Source organism: Hyperolius riggenbachi, chromosome 3, assembly GCF_040937935.1.
Source record: "Hyperolius riggenbachi isolate aHypRig1 chromosome 3, aHypRig1.pri, whole genome shotgun sequence".
Classification (NCBI taxonomy): Eukaryota; Metazoa; Chordata; class Amphibia; order Anura; family Hyperoliidae; genus Hyperolius; species Hyperolius riggenbachi.
The window spans coordinates 322,354,690-322,370,278 of NC_090648.1; the positions used below are offsets into that span (position 1 = coordinate 322,354,690).

General features: G+C 42.6%; 1 protein-coding gene across 1 annotated transcript; it reads left to right on the forward strand.

Moving 5' to 3' along the window:
- The first annotated feature begins 203 nt into the window (after positions 1 to 203).
- On the forward strand, positions 204 to 14,846 carry LOC137562321 (keratocan-like). Its single transcript, XM_068273658.1, has 2 exons — positions 204 to 277; positions 13,913 to 14,846. The coding sequence occupies exons 1-2, from the start codon at positions 243 to 245 to the stop codon at positions 14,844 to 14,846; spliced, it is 969 nt and encodes a 322-aa protein (XP_068129759.1). The 5' UTR covers positions 204 to 242.
- The last annotated feature ends 743 nt before the right edge of the window (positions 14,847 to 15,589 follow it).

A 15,589-nucleotide genomic window follows, 5' to 3' on the forward strand; every position in this document is an offset into this window, starting at 1 on the left:
CGTATTTACCCAAAGCAACCAACATTTAGACTTCCACTATACGGCTGTTATACTCAAGGTCAGATCTGAACCTGATTTGCTTGCAATGGGGGAATAGAACTAGTTCTTATTTCAGACATGCTGACAAATGAGAACTGGTGATTGAAAACCACCATCATTTCCACCGATTGCTACACAAAGGATCCATTCCTTTCTCTATTTTCATCATTGAAAACATAGTGATTGATCTCCATGCCCTGAATATGATCCATTCATTCCAGCAGCAGGAGGGATTAAGGTTAGTAATATTTCAATGTACTCTGCTCAAACTAAACTGAAGTTGTAATTTAAGATTAGGTTTCATGTATCTTCTTTCAGTTAACCAGAACAAGTATGGCTAAAACAATTCATTTATATACTCATCTGTTACAACGTAGATTATTTATTTGAAATAAGTCATCCTAAGGACTGGAACCCGCTAGCGATTACTCTAAATGCTCAGCTAATGTAAATGGATTGGACAAATTCCACAGTAGCGATTGCAATTAGCAAAATCGTAATCACAGGACATGCAGCATTTTGGGAGCGTTTGCGCAAATCGCTTATGAATCGCTACACAGAGTGATTTGTGTGTTATTTAAATTAATGCAAAATGTAAAAAAAAAATATACTAATTTAAAATGACCAATCAGAGTTAAAATCACAATCACAATTGCAGGCAAAAAGCTTATGTTTTAAAATCACTTCCAAAATCGCCAGAAAATGCTCAGGAAAGTAGCAATTTGTGATTTGTAGGGAGTTCCAGGCCTGAGTGTGCTTTGCATAGTTTTCAGTGACAGTAGCTCTACATTTGAAAACTGCTGATGCTTTAACTGGGTCTCTTAATTGGCAGAACATCTATATTTAAATATTTATTTTAGAGCACCATCACAATAGACCTGATGTACTACAGGATTGTTCCAAGGTTGGAGAACATCAGGCGTCATTTTATTTATTATTATTTATTTATTTATTGTATTTATAAAGCGCCAACATATTACGCAGCACTGGACATTAGTTTAGGTTACAGACAATATTTAGGGGTGACATACAGCAATATGACAATACAGGAATACAAGAAAAAACAGATCACTCGGCACAGTTTGAGTACAAGGTAATGCTTAGTCACGGGATGGGAGCATGGAGATTAGGCAAGTTTGGTTCACTCAAATGCATAGCATGGGTTCACACTCACAGTAATGGAGATGCATAATCAGGTAGGACACAAAAGGAGGAGGACCCTGCCCAAAGGCTTACAATCTAGAGGGAGAGGTATGGACACTAAAGGTAGTTCAGCTGTGGGTTTGGAGCACTTGTGAGGGGTGGTAGGCCAGTGTCATAACTGCAGACCATCCATGATCGGTCAAGACTGGCTTCAGGTTATTAAAAATCATTTGCTATTAGGTGGTACAAGTTTGCAGTTTATCATGATCATAGTGTGGTCATACGCAAAGGCTAGTGAAACTGCAGTTGTGATATTGCAATAATTCCAACTAAAACATTTTTTTTTGCAATAGTCCTAGGTTGTCCAGAAGTTCTCTAAAGCAAAGTTGTTACCGATGGTGAATTCATGTGACTAGAATCACACAGCTGTTATTTCATTAACCTTTGAGCAACTCAATCAGGTGAGGAGGGCAATCTTCTAATTCCCATTTGCCAACAATTTTAAAGCTCTCCTCCCCTGTTTTCTATTGTATTTTCCCCAACCCTGGAAAACACTTAAAGTAGACCCAAATTAAAAATACAAGATTTCAGAAATAAAATCTATTTTCCAAATTATAATAATAAATAGCAGCCTTTTTTCAACTGCATGATGACAAGTATAACAAATTTTACATTTATTGCAAGGAACCCCTCCCTTTCTTTCATATTGCCGGACAGAATTCGGCAAACTGGTGGAGCAGTAGGTGGTTTCTGGCAAAGGAGGAATTGCTAATGGCTGTGTAAAGAAAAGCGGAGATGCCGCCGCATGGGAGAGCGGCATGGCGGCTATCTCTGCGTCCCAGCCGGCGGCTGCTGCCACGCAGCAGCGTGATGCTGCCTTGCCTGGTCCTTCTAGTGCACACAGATGGAGAACTACGCGCGCACGCCAGGCGTCAGGACCTTTATGCTGCTAGAAGAGGAGTCAGCTGATCGTGGTGATCAGCTGACTCCAGCTATGCTCTGGATTGGCTGAGTGACTGGGGCGGCGCTGTGGAGCGCTTTTAGTATATATAGGACTCGCTTGTCACTTGCAAGTTGTCTGCTGTTGCAAACATATACGTGTGAGCGCTCAGACCTGAGTCAGATCCCACAGTGTGTTAGAACCAGCCGGATATGGGAATTCACACTGAGTCAGATTCCATTGATAGCTTTAAAGTACTATTGCTTGCTACTGTTTATGTGTTAGACTAGTTCCCAGGTGTTGAGACCAAGGACCTCACACCTAAGACTAGGAGATTGCTATATTTATACTATCATCTGTTAGACTAGTTCCCAGGTGTTGAAACCAAGGACCTCACACCTAAGACTAGGAGATTGCTATATTGTTACTATCATCTGTTAGACTAGTTCCCAGGTGTTGAGACCAAGGACTTCACACCTAAGACTAGGATTGATATATATACTGTTACCTGTTATGACCTCTGGCTTTCCTGACTACTCTCCTGTTCTTTGATTCGGTACTTCCGCCCATCTGATTACCTGTTGCCAACATTGCCTGTACCAGGATACCGAATCAGTCTTCCGCTTCTGTACTTTGTCTGTCCGTGTGTTGCCGACCTGGCTTGTCTGACCTTTCTGGCTGTCACCTAGCCCCTGGGTGATCAGCCTACTGTATACCTGGGACGCCTGCTCTTCAAGTGGTTATTAGCTGCTATATCAGGCCTATGGTCACCAGCTCCACTGGAGACCATCGTGCAGCACAGTCAGTGGGTCTCTACCTATCCAAGGTCCACTGGCTGCAGTACAGTCTGATTCCCTGCCTCTCAGGGAATCCTTGGCTGCAGTACAGTCTGATTCCTTGCTCCTCAGGGAATCCCTAGCTGCAGACCAATCATCATCAATATTACTCCAGACAGTGATTCCTGCTCCTCAGGTATCCACTGGCTGCAGTACAGCCTGGTTCCCTGCCCCTCAGGGAATTCTAGTCTGCAGAAGTGTTTGTATCTCCCGCTTCTCGGGAGATAATCTCTCCAATTACTGTTGCACAAAACACTATATCACATTGGGTGTCTTGTGTCTAGTTATACTAGTATTATTGGTGATTCTGCAGATCACCACATAATCAGGTATAGCATCTGTATTATTGGTGATACTGCAGATCACCAATAATCAGGAAAATCTGTGTTGCTGACACCAATCGTTAGAGACCAGCAGACCAAAACAATATGGACGCACTTCACAGCCGCATTGACGGATTAGCCACTTCGGTGGATAATCTCATCAGGGTACTTTATGGCCAACAGACTCAGATCGCAGCTTGGTCTGGTTCAACACAGGTCCTTCAAACGGCTGCGAATGTAGTGTGATCCCCTCAAGTTACAGACCTTCGCATGTCTGTACCTGAAAAGTTTTCTGGACATAGATCTGACTTTCAGAATTTCAGAAATCGAGTGCTATCATATTTTGAGTTAAGGCCTACCCGGTCAGGAACTGAAACTCAGAGAGTTACGTTTATAAAGACCCTTTTATCAGGGGATTCACAAACATGGGCATATAGTCTTCAGGCAGGGCATGAGGCTCTGTCATCAGTTCAGGAATTTTTTAAAGCCATGGGCATTATATATGATGATCCGGATATTGCTTCCACCGCTGAACGGAAGCTAAAGACCCTGCGCCAGGGTCGAGTTCCGGTAGAGGTTTATGCGGCATAGTTCAGGAAGTGGGCTGTATCAGCTAGGTGGGGAACATGTGCACTATTAGACTGTTTTTGTCAGGTTTATCTGATGCAGTTTCTGAATTGATGTTGGGACATCCTGAGCCTAAATCCATTGACGAGGCAATTGCTTTAGCTGTACGGGTAGATCGCCGCTAACGTTATCAAAGACAGTCCCGGGGTAGAAATGCTGTAAGATATGTCTCCTACGCCTCCTCTCCACCCTCGTCACCCCCGCCAGAGCCGATGCAAATCAGACACTCTAGATTGACGCAGGTGGAAAAGAATCGCAGGAAATCGGAAAAACTCTGTTTATTCTGTGCTGAGGAGGGTCACAGGGTTCAGAATTGTCCTAAGAAGTCGGGAAACGCTGCCGCCTAGGAGTAGTCAGAGGTAATACCCTAGGCGAGCAGTCTCTACCTCTAAACAATAATCGTCTGCTCCTTCCCTGTTCCATCACGTGGGAGGGTCAGACTGTCCCCACATAAGCCTTTGTAGACTCCGGCTCTGCAGCTAATTTCATAGATTATGACTTTGCTAAGAAATTGGGAATTCCTTTACTTCCATTAGACCGACAGATTCTGGTTACTGCAGTTGACGACTCTCCATTACAGAGTAGACAACCTTTTTCTCAGACCCCATTGTTGGTGTGTAATGTAGGGGTGTTACATAAAGAGAGTTTACAGTTCTTGGTCCTGCAGATGGCAACCTCTACCATTATTCTTGGTATGCCTTGGTTACAACTTCACTCTCCTCAGATTGACTGGGCTTCAGGTCAGCTAAAGAGCTGGTCGGCCCATTGTCATCATCATTGTTTAGAGAAAGTTGCTGTTTGTGCTACCAAGATTCAGGTAAAAGGTGTGCCAGTACAGTATGTGGAATTCGCTGATGTGTTCTGTCCCAAGTCTGCAGACAAACTCCCGCCTCACCATAGCTTCGATTGTCCCATCGATTTAAGATCTGGTTGTATGCCTCCTAGGGGTCACCTTTATAATCTATCAGGACCTGAGAAGGTGGCAATGCAGGATTACATCAAAGAGAATTTGGCCAAAGGTTTCATCTGCCCTTCTCGCTCACCAGCTGGGGCAGGATTCTTTTTCGTACAGAAAAAGGATGGAGGCCTCCGACCTTGCATTGAGGTTTAAATAAGATTACAGTAAAAAAATCGTTACCCTTTGCCTTTGATTGACGATTTATTCGCTCAGGTGACCAATGCCAGTATTTTTTCCAAACTGGATGTGCGAGGTGCATACAACCTGGTACGGATTAGAGATGGTGACGAATGGAAGACGGTGTTCAACACACCCGACGGGCACTACGAGTATCTGGTGGTGCCCTTCGGGTTGTGTAATGCCCCTGCCGTCTTCCAGGAGTTGATCAATGAGGTTTTGAGGGAGGTACTGGGGAAATTCGTGCTAGTGTATCTAGACGACATACTGATTTTTTCTCCTAATCTGATAGAACATCGTAAACATGTCAAGTACGTTTTGAGGAAATTAAGACAGAATTCACTGTATGCCAAGTTAGAGAAGTGCCTCTTCGAGGTCACTTCTGTTCCTTTTCTGGGTTTTATTATCTCCACATCTGGTCTCTCCATGGATCCAGAAAAAGGCTCGGCTGTTTTGGAGTGGCCACAACCTGTGGGTTTGAAGGCACTCCAAAGATTTTTGGGCTTTGCCAATTACTACAGGAGATTCATCAAGGGTTTCTCTTCGGTAGTGTCACCCCTCACCAGTCTTACCAAGAAAGGGGCGGACACATACCACTGGTCAGCAGAGGCACATTCTGCCTTCTCCACATTGAAAAAACTGTTTTGTTCTGCTCCCATTTTGAGACATGTGGATGTCAACTTCCCCTTCATTGTAGAGGTCAATGCCTCAGAGGTCGGGGTTGGGGCTGTACTGTCTCAACGCTCTGGTCTGCGGGGCAAACTTCACCCCTGTGCTTACTTTTCCCGTAGGTTCTCTCCTGCTGAGAAGAACTACGATATTGGCAATCGAGAACTTTTGGCCATTAAATTAGCCTTTGAAGAATGGCGACATTGGCTAGAAGGGGCAGAGCATACTATCACAGTCTATACGGATCATAAAAACTTGGAGTACATAGAAGGGGCCAAAAGACTCAGTCCTCGACAGGCCCGTTGGTCTTGGTTCTTTTCAAGATTCAGATTTGTCATAACGTACACCCCAGGGAGTAAGAACGTCAAAGCTGGCGCCCTATCTAGGTGTTTCGAGCCCGAGACAGTTCAGCCCTCAACCCCAGAAACCATCTGCCTCAGAAACTCTTGGCAGCTACTGAGACCTGGAAGGATTGGACGGCTACTCTGGGCCCCTATCAGCAGGATGTTCCAGAAGGGAAGCCTGAGGGAGTCATGTTTGTACCACTACCCTCCCGCCTACAACTCCTGCAATTGTTTCATTCCCATAAAAATGCGGGGCATCCTGGGGCTGCCAGAACTCAGGATTTACTGGCCAGATGCGCCTGGTGGCCTACGCTAGCAACTGATTGTAAGGAGTTTGTAAGAGAGTGCTCAGTTTGTGCCAGGAGTAAGCCCTCTCGTCAGGCACCAGTGGGTACACTACAACCCTTACCAGTGCCCAGTGAACCCTGGACCCATCTGTCGATGGACTTTGTGGGAGAACTCCCCAAGTCTGAGGGCAAGACAGTCATTTGGGTGGTAGTAGATAGATTCAGTAAGATGGCTCTTGTCCCTCTGAAAGGACTTCCCTCGGCCCAGGAGTTGGCTGTTCTCTTCATCCAGCACATTTCCGGCTGCATGGCATTCCGGAGAATGTAGTGTCAGATCGGGGAGTCCAGTTCGTGTTAAAATTTTGGTGGGCCTTTTGCCATCAGCTGGAGATGGACCTTTCATTTTCATCAGGCTACCACCCACAGACCAATGGCCAGACCGAGAGAATAAACCAGTCCCTTGAGCAGTTTCTCAGATGTTATGTGGCAGATGCACAGTCTGACTGGGTAAAGTTTTTGGCGTTTGCAGAATTTGCACATAAGAATCTGAAGAGTTCCTCTTCAGGATTCTCCCCGTTTCAGGTAGTCTCAGAAAGATCTCCCAAGCTTGCCCCATTACCTGTGTCATCTACCCTATTTCCGTCCCCGGAGGATTGGCAAAGGGCATTGAGGGAGATTTGAGGAATGGTTAAGAGGAATCTGGGGAAAGCCTTCCAGGCTCAGAAGAAACAGGCGGATAAGAGACGGTCTGTAGAGTGGAAGTTTTCCCCAGGGGACATGGTGTGGGTATCCACTCGGCATTTGGCTTTAAAGCAACCGTCACCTAAATTGGGAACCAGATTTGTAGGACCATACCCGGTGTCCAGAAGGATTAATGACGTCACGTATGCAGTTGATCTCCCAGCTAGCATGAAAGGTGTGAGATCATTCCATGTGTCTCTGTTGAAGCTGCAGTGCATGTGGATTCCTCTCCCCCCCCCCCTGTGATGGTTAACAACCAACCCGAGTATGAGATCGAGAAGATTTTGGATTCTCGATTGGTGCAAAATTCTGTACAGTATCTGGTCCACTGGAAGGGGTATGGTCTGGAGGAGAGAACTTGCCGGACTGTCGCATGCATGCTGAGGAATTGAAAAAAGAGTTTCATGACTTACACCCTGAGAAACCGGGTAGAAAGTGTCCGGGGTCCACTCCTTGGTGGGGTGGGGGGGGTGGGGGGCTGGGGGGTACTGTAATGAATAGCGGAGATGCCACCGCATGGGAGAGTGGCATGGCGGTTATCTCCGCATCCCAGCCGGCGGCTGCCTGGTCCTTCTAGTGCACACAGATGGAGAACTACGTGCGCGCGCGCCAGGCGACAGGACCTTTATGCTGCTAGAAGAGGAGTCAGCTGATCATGCCGATCAGCTGACTCCAGCTATGCTCCGGATTGGCTGAGTGACTGGGGCGGCGCTGTGGAGCGCTTTTAGTATATATAGGACTCGCTTGTCACTTGCAAGTTGTCTGCTGTTGGGAACATATTATTATTATTATTTAGTATTTATATAGCGCCGACATATTACGCTGCGCTGTACAATGTATATATATATATATCTTGTCACTAACTGTTCCTCAAAGGAGCTCACAATCTAATCCCTACCATTGCCATATGTCTATATTATGTAGTGTAAGTACTGTAGTCTAGGGCCAATTTTAGGGGGAGCCAATTAACTTATCTGTATGTTTTTGGAATGTGGGAGGAAACCGGAGTGCCCAGAGGAAACCCACGCAGACACGGAGAGAACATACAAACTCTTTGCAGATAGTGCCCTGGCTGGGACTCGAACCAGGGACCCAGCGCTGCAAGGCGAGAGAGCTAACCACTACGCCACCGTGCTGCCCAACATATACGTGTGAGCGCTCAGACCTGAGTCAGATCCCACAGTGTGTTAGAACCAGCCGGAGCTGGGAATTCACACTGAGTCAGATTCCATTGATAGCTTTAAAGTATTATTGCTTGCTACTGTTTATGTGTTAGACTAGTTCCCAGGTGTTGAGACCAAGGACCTCACACCTAAGACTAGGAGATTGCTATATTGTTACTATCATCTGTTAGACTAGTTCCCAGGTGTTGAGACCAAGGACCTCACACCTAAGACTAGGATTGATATATATATACTGTTACCTGTTATGACCTCTGGCTTTCCTGACTACTCTTCTGTTCTCTGATTCGGTACTTCCGTCCATCTGATTACCTGTTGCCAACATTGCCTGTACCAGGATACCGAATCAGTCTTCCGCTTCTGTACTTTGTCTGTCCGTGTGTTGCCGACCTGGCTTGTCTGACCTTTCTGGCTGTCATCTAGCCCCTGGGTGATCAGCCTTACTGTATACCTGGGGCGTCTGCTCTTCAGGTGGTTATTAGCTGCTATATCAGGCCTATGGTCACCAGCTCCACTGGAGACCATCGTGCAGCACAGTCAGTGGGTCTCTAACTATCCGAGGTTCACTGGCTGCAGTACAGTCTGATTCCCTGCCTCTCAGGGAATCCTTGGCTGCAGTACAGTCTGATTCCCTGCTCCTCAGGGAATCCCTAGCTGCAGACCAATCATCATCAATATTACTCCAGACAGTGATTCCTGCTCCTCAGGTATCCACTGGCTGCAGTACAGCCTGGTTCACTGCCCCTCAGGGAATCCTAGTCTGCAGAAGTGTTTGTGTCTCCCGCTTCTCGGGAGATAATCTCTCCAATTACTGTTGCACAAAACACTATATCACATTGGGTGTCCTGTGTCTAGCTATACTAGTATTATTGGTGATTCTGCAGATCACCACATAATCAGGTATAGCATCTGTATTATTGGTGATACTGCAGATCACCAATAATCAGGAAAATCTGTGTTGCTGACACCAATCGTTACAGGCTGCCTCCTGTATAACCCTAGTTATGAAAAGAGAACGGTGAAAAGCATGCACTGAAATGCTCATAGGCTTGAAGGAGTGTTTATTTATCTTTGTATGTGTCAGAGTGGTGCAACTAAGTATTTTGAGTTAAAAAAAATGTTTGGTTTGGGTCCGCTTTAAGTCAATTCACTAAATATAATATCTGACAATTTTCACTTCAAATACCCAATGAGGTTTTTAATTTACTTTAAACTGTCCTGCATCTGATTGTGTTTTTGTAATAAGTATATACATGTGAAAGCTCCATTGTTTTGAACTATCTAGAATGCTCATAACAGTAGCAAATAGCAATAATACAGAGCTTCCGACACAATGTTATGTGTCCGAACTTTGTCCTCCTCCCCCTTCCTTTATTGCCAATCTCACTACTTTCACTTTTGACATCTCTTACTATGTGCCCCAGTTTTCCAGTGTTCCCAAAGAGGGTCATTATTTTCTGGGGCCCTCATATTGTTTCCCATCCTTCCTTTGCTCAAAAATGTTTAAAGATTTCCACTTACCCAAAGCATGTCCTGTGCTTTTACATTCCCTTATTATATCCCTAGCTTTTGACTTCCCCTTGAAGTTCAGTGCCCCCTCCTGTATTGTGTCCCTAGCGCTTTTCAGTGTCTCAATGGTGTGTGTGCCAGCTTTGTAAGGTCCCCTGTATTATGTATCAGGATCTGAATTGTTCTATGGATAGGCTGGATAGGTACAGTGGCTGGATAGTGTACTGGTTAAGGGCTCTGCCTCTGACACAGGAGACTAGAGTTTGAATCTAAGCTCTTCCTGTTCAGTAAGTTTAAAGCTAGCAGCTATTCAGTAGGAGACTTTGGGCAAAGCTTGCCTGTAGAGCGTGTCCTAGTGGCTGCAGCTCTGGTGCTTTGAGTTCACCAGGAGAAAAAAAAAACAGTATAATTGTTATTTTTCTTGTCTATGACTTCATTTTGTCCACCATCTGACAGTGAACTGGCCATTGAGACAAACTCTACTATAATTGATCACCAAAAGGCTCAGACTGATCATTTTCACTGCATGGGATCGAGAGTGTATTGTAACTAATGACAGAGGCTGGACCTGGACTTTTCTGACAAAGAACCTGACAATCTGACCAAACTAACTGTGATAACTGATGGACCTGTAACCAAACTCTAACAGCACTGTGATGACTGTTGGTACTGTGATGGAACTACTGAATGGACTGACACTTTATTGACTGAACTAGGATTCAATTGTGGCAATTAACTGCAAATGGATTGGGACTGCACTGTTACCACTGACATGACTTGGATTGCACTTTGCATTAGATGCACCTAGTCCCCCCACCTTCAAATCACTTCCAAGTTTCCTGACAGGTACTTATCACTACAGTCTATATGGCTACTCCTATGCTGCCCCTTCCCAAAACACTAATCAATAGAGTGGTCAGTGATTGCACTGGGGAGGGGGGGCAAATAGGGAGATATTAAGAAATAATGTGGTTAAGATCTATTGAGGAACACATCATGGGGACATGGAAACTACTATAGTGATGCATAAACACTTCTCTGCCACGTGGCACATAATTGCTAAATCCATTTTCAGCTTCTAATTACAGTCAAATGTGGCACTGGGATTGCCTGATACCACATTCAGGAATAAAAGATTGATATTTACAATATATTTTGGACTTTACAGACATTCTTAAAAATCCTGTTTTAATCCGTAATAATAAACCTTACGTTTTTTCACGGTTGGCAGTGGTGTCCAGTTGTGGTCTAATTGCCCTACAAACTAAGTGTCCTAGACGATGACAGGCAGAGAGGAGGGATTACACATATCCTGATATGACCTATCCTGAGTCATCCACCCCTTTCACAACACTCCACCCCTTGTTAATTATCCTTATACTTCAGAGTTCCTATTTGAAACCCCAGTCACAGATAGCATGTTCGGCTCTTGCCTCTGAGGTCTCTTTCTTCTTTCTGCTATTATACAGTATTACAGTATTACAATCCAATAAACACCTTTGTCTACTACTCATGGAAACACTATGTACAAAAATGGACTTACAGAGAAAGCTTAATCTGCAACTCCTTACATTCTTTTATTTTAAGCTCTTTATAAACAGTTAATTTTCAATGCTATCCAAGATTACTTCAAATAATAATAATAAAAAAATAAATAATCGCTATATCAGCAAAAGTGGAGCAGGGAATGTCTTATTTTGTAGGAACATCATTTATAAAAGCTCAGCATTTGGTTCTAATCAATCTGCAGTTATATTTTATATTAATTCTCCTCCAGCTTGTATAATTTCTCATTGGAAAATATTATGCTCTGAGATAGCTTCCTCTTATTTCTCATGTGCTATTTTCCAAAAGATGTTCAGTATTAAAAAAAAAAAAAAAAAAACTTTCCTTTAATATGTTGACAGTGCTTACAATTATTTGTGACATGTCCTGAAATGAGAATGCAAATGAAAGCACTGTGCCCTCCAGCAACGAATATAAACCAGCTATGTCCTCCTTTGTGTTGTTTAGGTGCTGAAGTGCCTTAAGTTGCTTTATGGGTTAACTGTTGTAGTCACTGGTGCATATATATTAGGCAGGCAGGCAGCATTCATAAAACTTAGGCATTTTACCTCAGTCATAGCCTGACCAGAGAGCAACACAAAACAACTGAGGCTTCATGAAATCATAGGTAAGCTGAGAACTCAAACATTGCCAAAGAGACACTAGAGCTAATAACTGTGATTATATTGTACAAGTAACATAAGACTCTGCCTGTGAATTTAAGGAGAGTACAGTTGATGTAACAGTCAGGCAGTTAAACCTCTAAGGACAGAATGAAAACAATCTGCTAGGAGCCAAGAGTTTCCACTTTAAGGTGAATTCTAGCAGGCATCACATAGAGTGAGGAAGAACTGCCACTGCTCAAATAAGAGGTAACTCTTTTAGCATTTTTAAATCTTTCTATTAAGGCAGACTTTTGAGCAGGACATGCATTGATGAATTTTGCTCTAGTGTTTCTTAAGACTATTGTATTTAATGTTTTGGAGAGAGTCCAAGTCTGTAGCTGTTAGTCTTGTAAAGTGATATGTATAACTGTCATTCATTTGGCACCTTGTGCAGTATTTCTATGGGTTTGACTGTAGTTGTGCATAACTTATGCTTGATGTTTGCATAATTTAGACAGTTTTCCCATTTTAACAGAGGGGCTTTTAATGTAATATCAGTCACGTTTGTGGAATTTTACACTGAAAAAGTAAAGCATAGAATCTTTATTTTCTGCATGATCTTTGCTGAGATGCTTTTGATTCAACTGTTTGTTTATAATGTCTTTTCTTTCAATATTGATTTATGCATGTGGATTATTACTATTATTATTAGTGCTGGCAGTGGTGATATTACTATTATGCTATTGTTTTTGATGCCATTGTTCTTAACATTATCACTTGATACATTATTTTTATTGAAAATGTATACACATTTTACACAAATACACTAAACTGAACTAAGTCATGAGTACCCTTTTTATGTTTTATAAACAAACTGTATTCAATGGGAACAACATGTTCAAAGAGATGCTTAAACATTATTGTTTATCTAAGTGAGTTCTCATAGCTGCAGGCAAGGATTCTCATACAGAATTCTCAAGGTTGAAGCAGCATGCACAAGGAACAGCTGTTTAAATGGCCTTTGATCCTTTATGCGAGCTCACAACATATTCATACATAATGCCGTCCAGATGACTTTTTGAATTGGGGAATAGACAGTCTTAGCACGTGATTACATTGGAGAGATGATACCTGACTTGAACAGCCCAGTCTGTGTTTCAGTGATCCCATCTGATCTGTCTGATTTCACTACCCACACATTACACAAGATGATGGGAATCTTAAACAAAAGGAGGCTTTGTTTTGTCAGCCTATTGGGATGTTGGAAATATAAAAAAGATGATGTAGCTCATTTTCAGTGCAAGATTTGAATGTTATACACATTTCTAAAACATCTGTTGCTCAATATATGGTATAAATGGCATATCCCACAATGCAGTGTGCCACAAATGTAGCAAGGCCTAGTCCAGGAATGTAGTTTAAATGTAACTTAAAGGGATAGTGTATATTATCCTATATTAAGGAGGTATCAAACATTAAAACGCATATTAAAATTGAGCATTATTGATTTAACCCAATTTTAAGATACCAGTATGTCACCTCTTACACATAATGTACAGTAGAAGCTGATACTCTATGTTATACTAATACTAAAATAGCTTTGGTGTGTGGGAATCTCTACTTAAAATGTATGCTTATTAAATGTTACTTTTCCTCTCCCCTTTTGTAAAATCTCTCGCTGCATTCTATACCTTACTTAAGGACCATTATCTGCATTTCAGCTCTCACTGAGTATAGAATGTGAACTATCCCTGATTATCTTCTTACTTTAAACCATGAGAGTAACATGCCAATAACTTAAAACAGGGCTAAAGTGGGAATACAAATAAACTGCACAATTGATCAGAGACCTATTTTAAGACATTTTAACTACACAAAGTATGCTATAACACTTGAAGGTTTGAGATGCTATCTTTCTAGTTACATAATTGAGCACAACCTGAAATTTTCACCTGTACGTGAATGACATTTTTATTATTTTCTTTAAGGTTGACAATGGAAACACAAGTTACTTTCAGAACTTTTAAATGCTTTTTGGTGCTTTTTATCGTAAGTTTCTCCAAAACACAGGCTGATAATGACTACTTTGATTTGGAACCTGTTAGTTTAATTGCTGAAGACTGTCCTATGGAATGCTTTTGCCCTCCAAGCTTCCCAAGAGCTTTGTATTGTGAGAACAAAGGCCTGAAAGAGGTGCCTCCCATTCCTTCAAGAATTTGGTACCTATATTTGCACAATAATGCCATTGAAAAACTTAATGAAAAATCATTTCTGAATGCTACTCAAATAAGGTGGATTAATCTGAATAGAAATAAACTTACCAACGAAAAAATTGAGAAGAATTTTTTCAAAAACATGAAGAACCTACTTTATTTATTCCTAGAGGACAATGAACTAGGAGCTATACCAGCACCATTGCCAAGCAGCCTGGAGCAAGTTCGTTTGGCCAGGAATAAAATCTCAAAGATTCCTGAAGGTGTTTTCAGCAATTTAGAGAACCTGACTCTCTTGGATTTACACCATAACAAGCTCACAGATGGTTCTTTCCAGGCAGATGCTTTTAGAGGGCTCAAGAATCTGATTCAGCTGAATGTGGCAAAAAATTCACTCAAGAAGATGCCATCAGGCATTCCATCTAACACTGTACAGCTCTATTTAGATAACAATAACATTGAGGCTATACCTAATAACTACTTTAATAATGTACCTAAGATAGCTTTTCTTAGGTTAAACTACAACAAGTTATCAGATACCGGGGTCCCAGCAAATATATTTAATATCAGTTCTATGTTAGACTTGCAGTTGTCATACAATGAACTGTCTTCTGTGCCTACGGTCAATGGTCACCTGGAACGCCTTCATCTTGATCACAACAAGATAAAAAGTAAGTCAACTTCTTATGTTATGTTGAGAAACACTTAAGGTTCAATGTGTTATCTAGATCAGGGCTTCCCAACTTTGTCCACAAGTACCAGAAACAGTGCATGCTTTTCAGAAAACCACAGACATTCACAGGTGAGGTATTTAGTAGGGATGGGACGAATCCACAATTTCTTCGAATCCGAATACGAATCCGAATCTAAAAAGGTTCTCGAATATCTCGAACCTTTCGAATCCCGAATCTAACGAACCCTGCGTTCCGTGGAATGGTTGCCCACAGTATAGGTAGGCAGGCTAGGTGCTCACACTATAGGTAGCTAGGTAAAGGTGCCTTCAGTATAGCTAGCTAGGCATAGGTGCCTTCAGTATAGCTAGCTAGGTATAGGTGCCTTCAGTATAGCTAGCTAGGTATAGGTGCCTTCAGTATAGCTAGCTAGGTATAGGTGCCTTCAGTATAGCTAGCTAGGCATAGGTGCCTTCAGTATAGCTAGCTAGGTAGGGGCCTTCAGTATAGCTAGGTATAGGGGCATTCAGTATAGCTAGGTATAGGGGCATTCAGTATAGCTAGGTATAGGGGCATTCAGTATAGCTAGGTATAGGGGCATTCAGTATAGCTAGGTATAGGGGCATTCAGTATAGCTAGTTAGGTATAGGGGCCCTCAGTATAGCTAGTTAGGTATAGGGGCATTCAGTATAGCTAGGTATAAGGGCATTCAGTATAGCTAGTTAGGTATGGGGCCCTCAGTATAGCTAGTTAGGTATAGGGGCATTCAGTATAGCTAGTT

Coding starts and splice junctions, on each gene's coding strand:
- LOC137562321 (XM_068273658.1), top strand. CDS start 243: ATGATCCATTCATTCCAGCAGCAGGAGGGATTAAG. Junction 278..13,912: donor CAGCAGCAGGAGGGATTAAG/GTTAGTAATATT, acceptor ATTTTCTTTAAG/GTTGACAATGGAAACACAAG.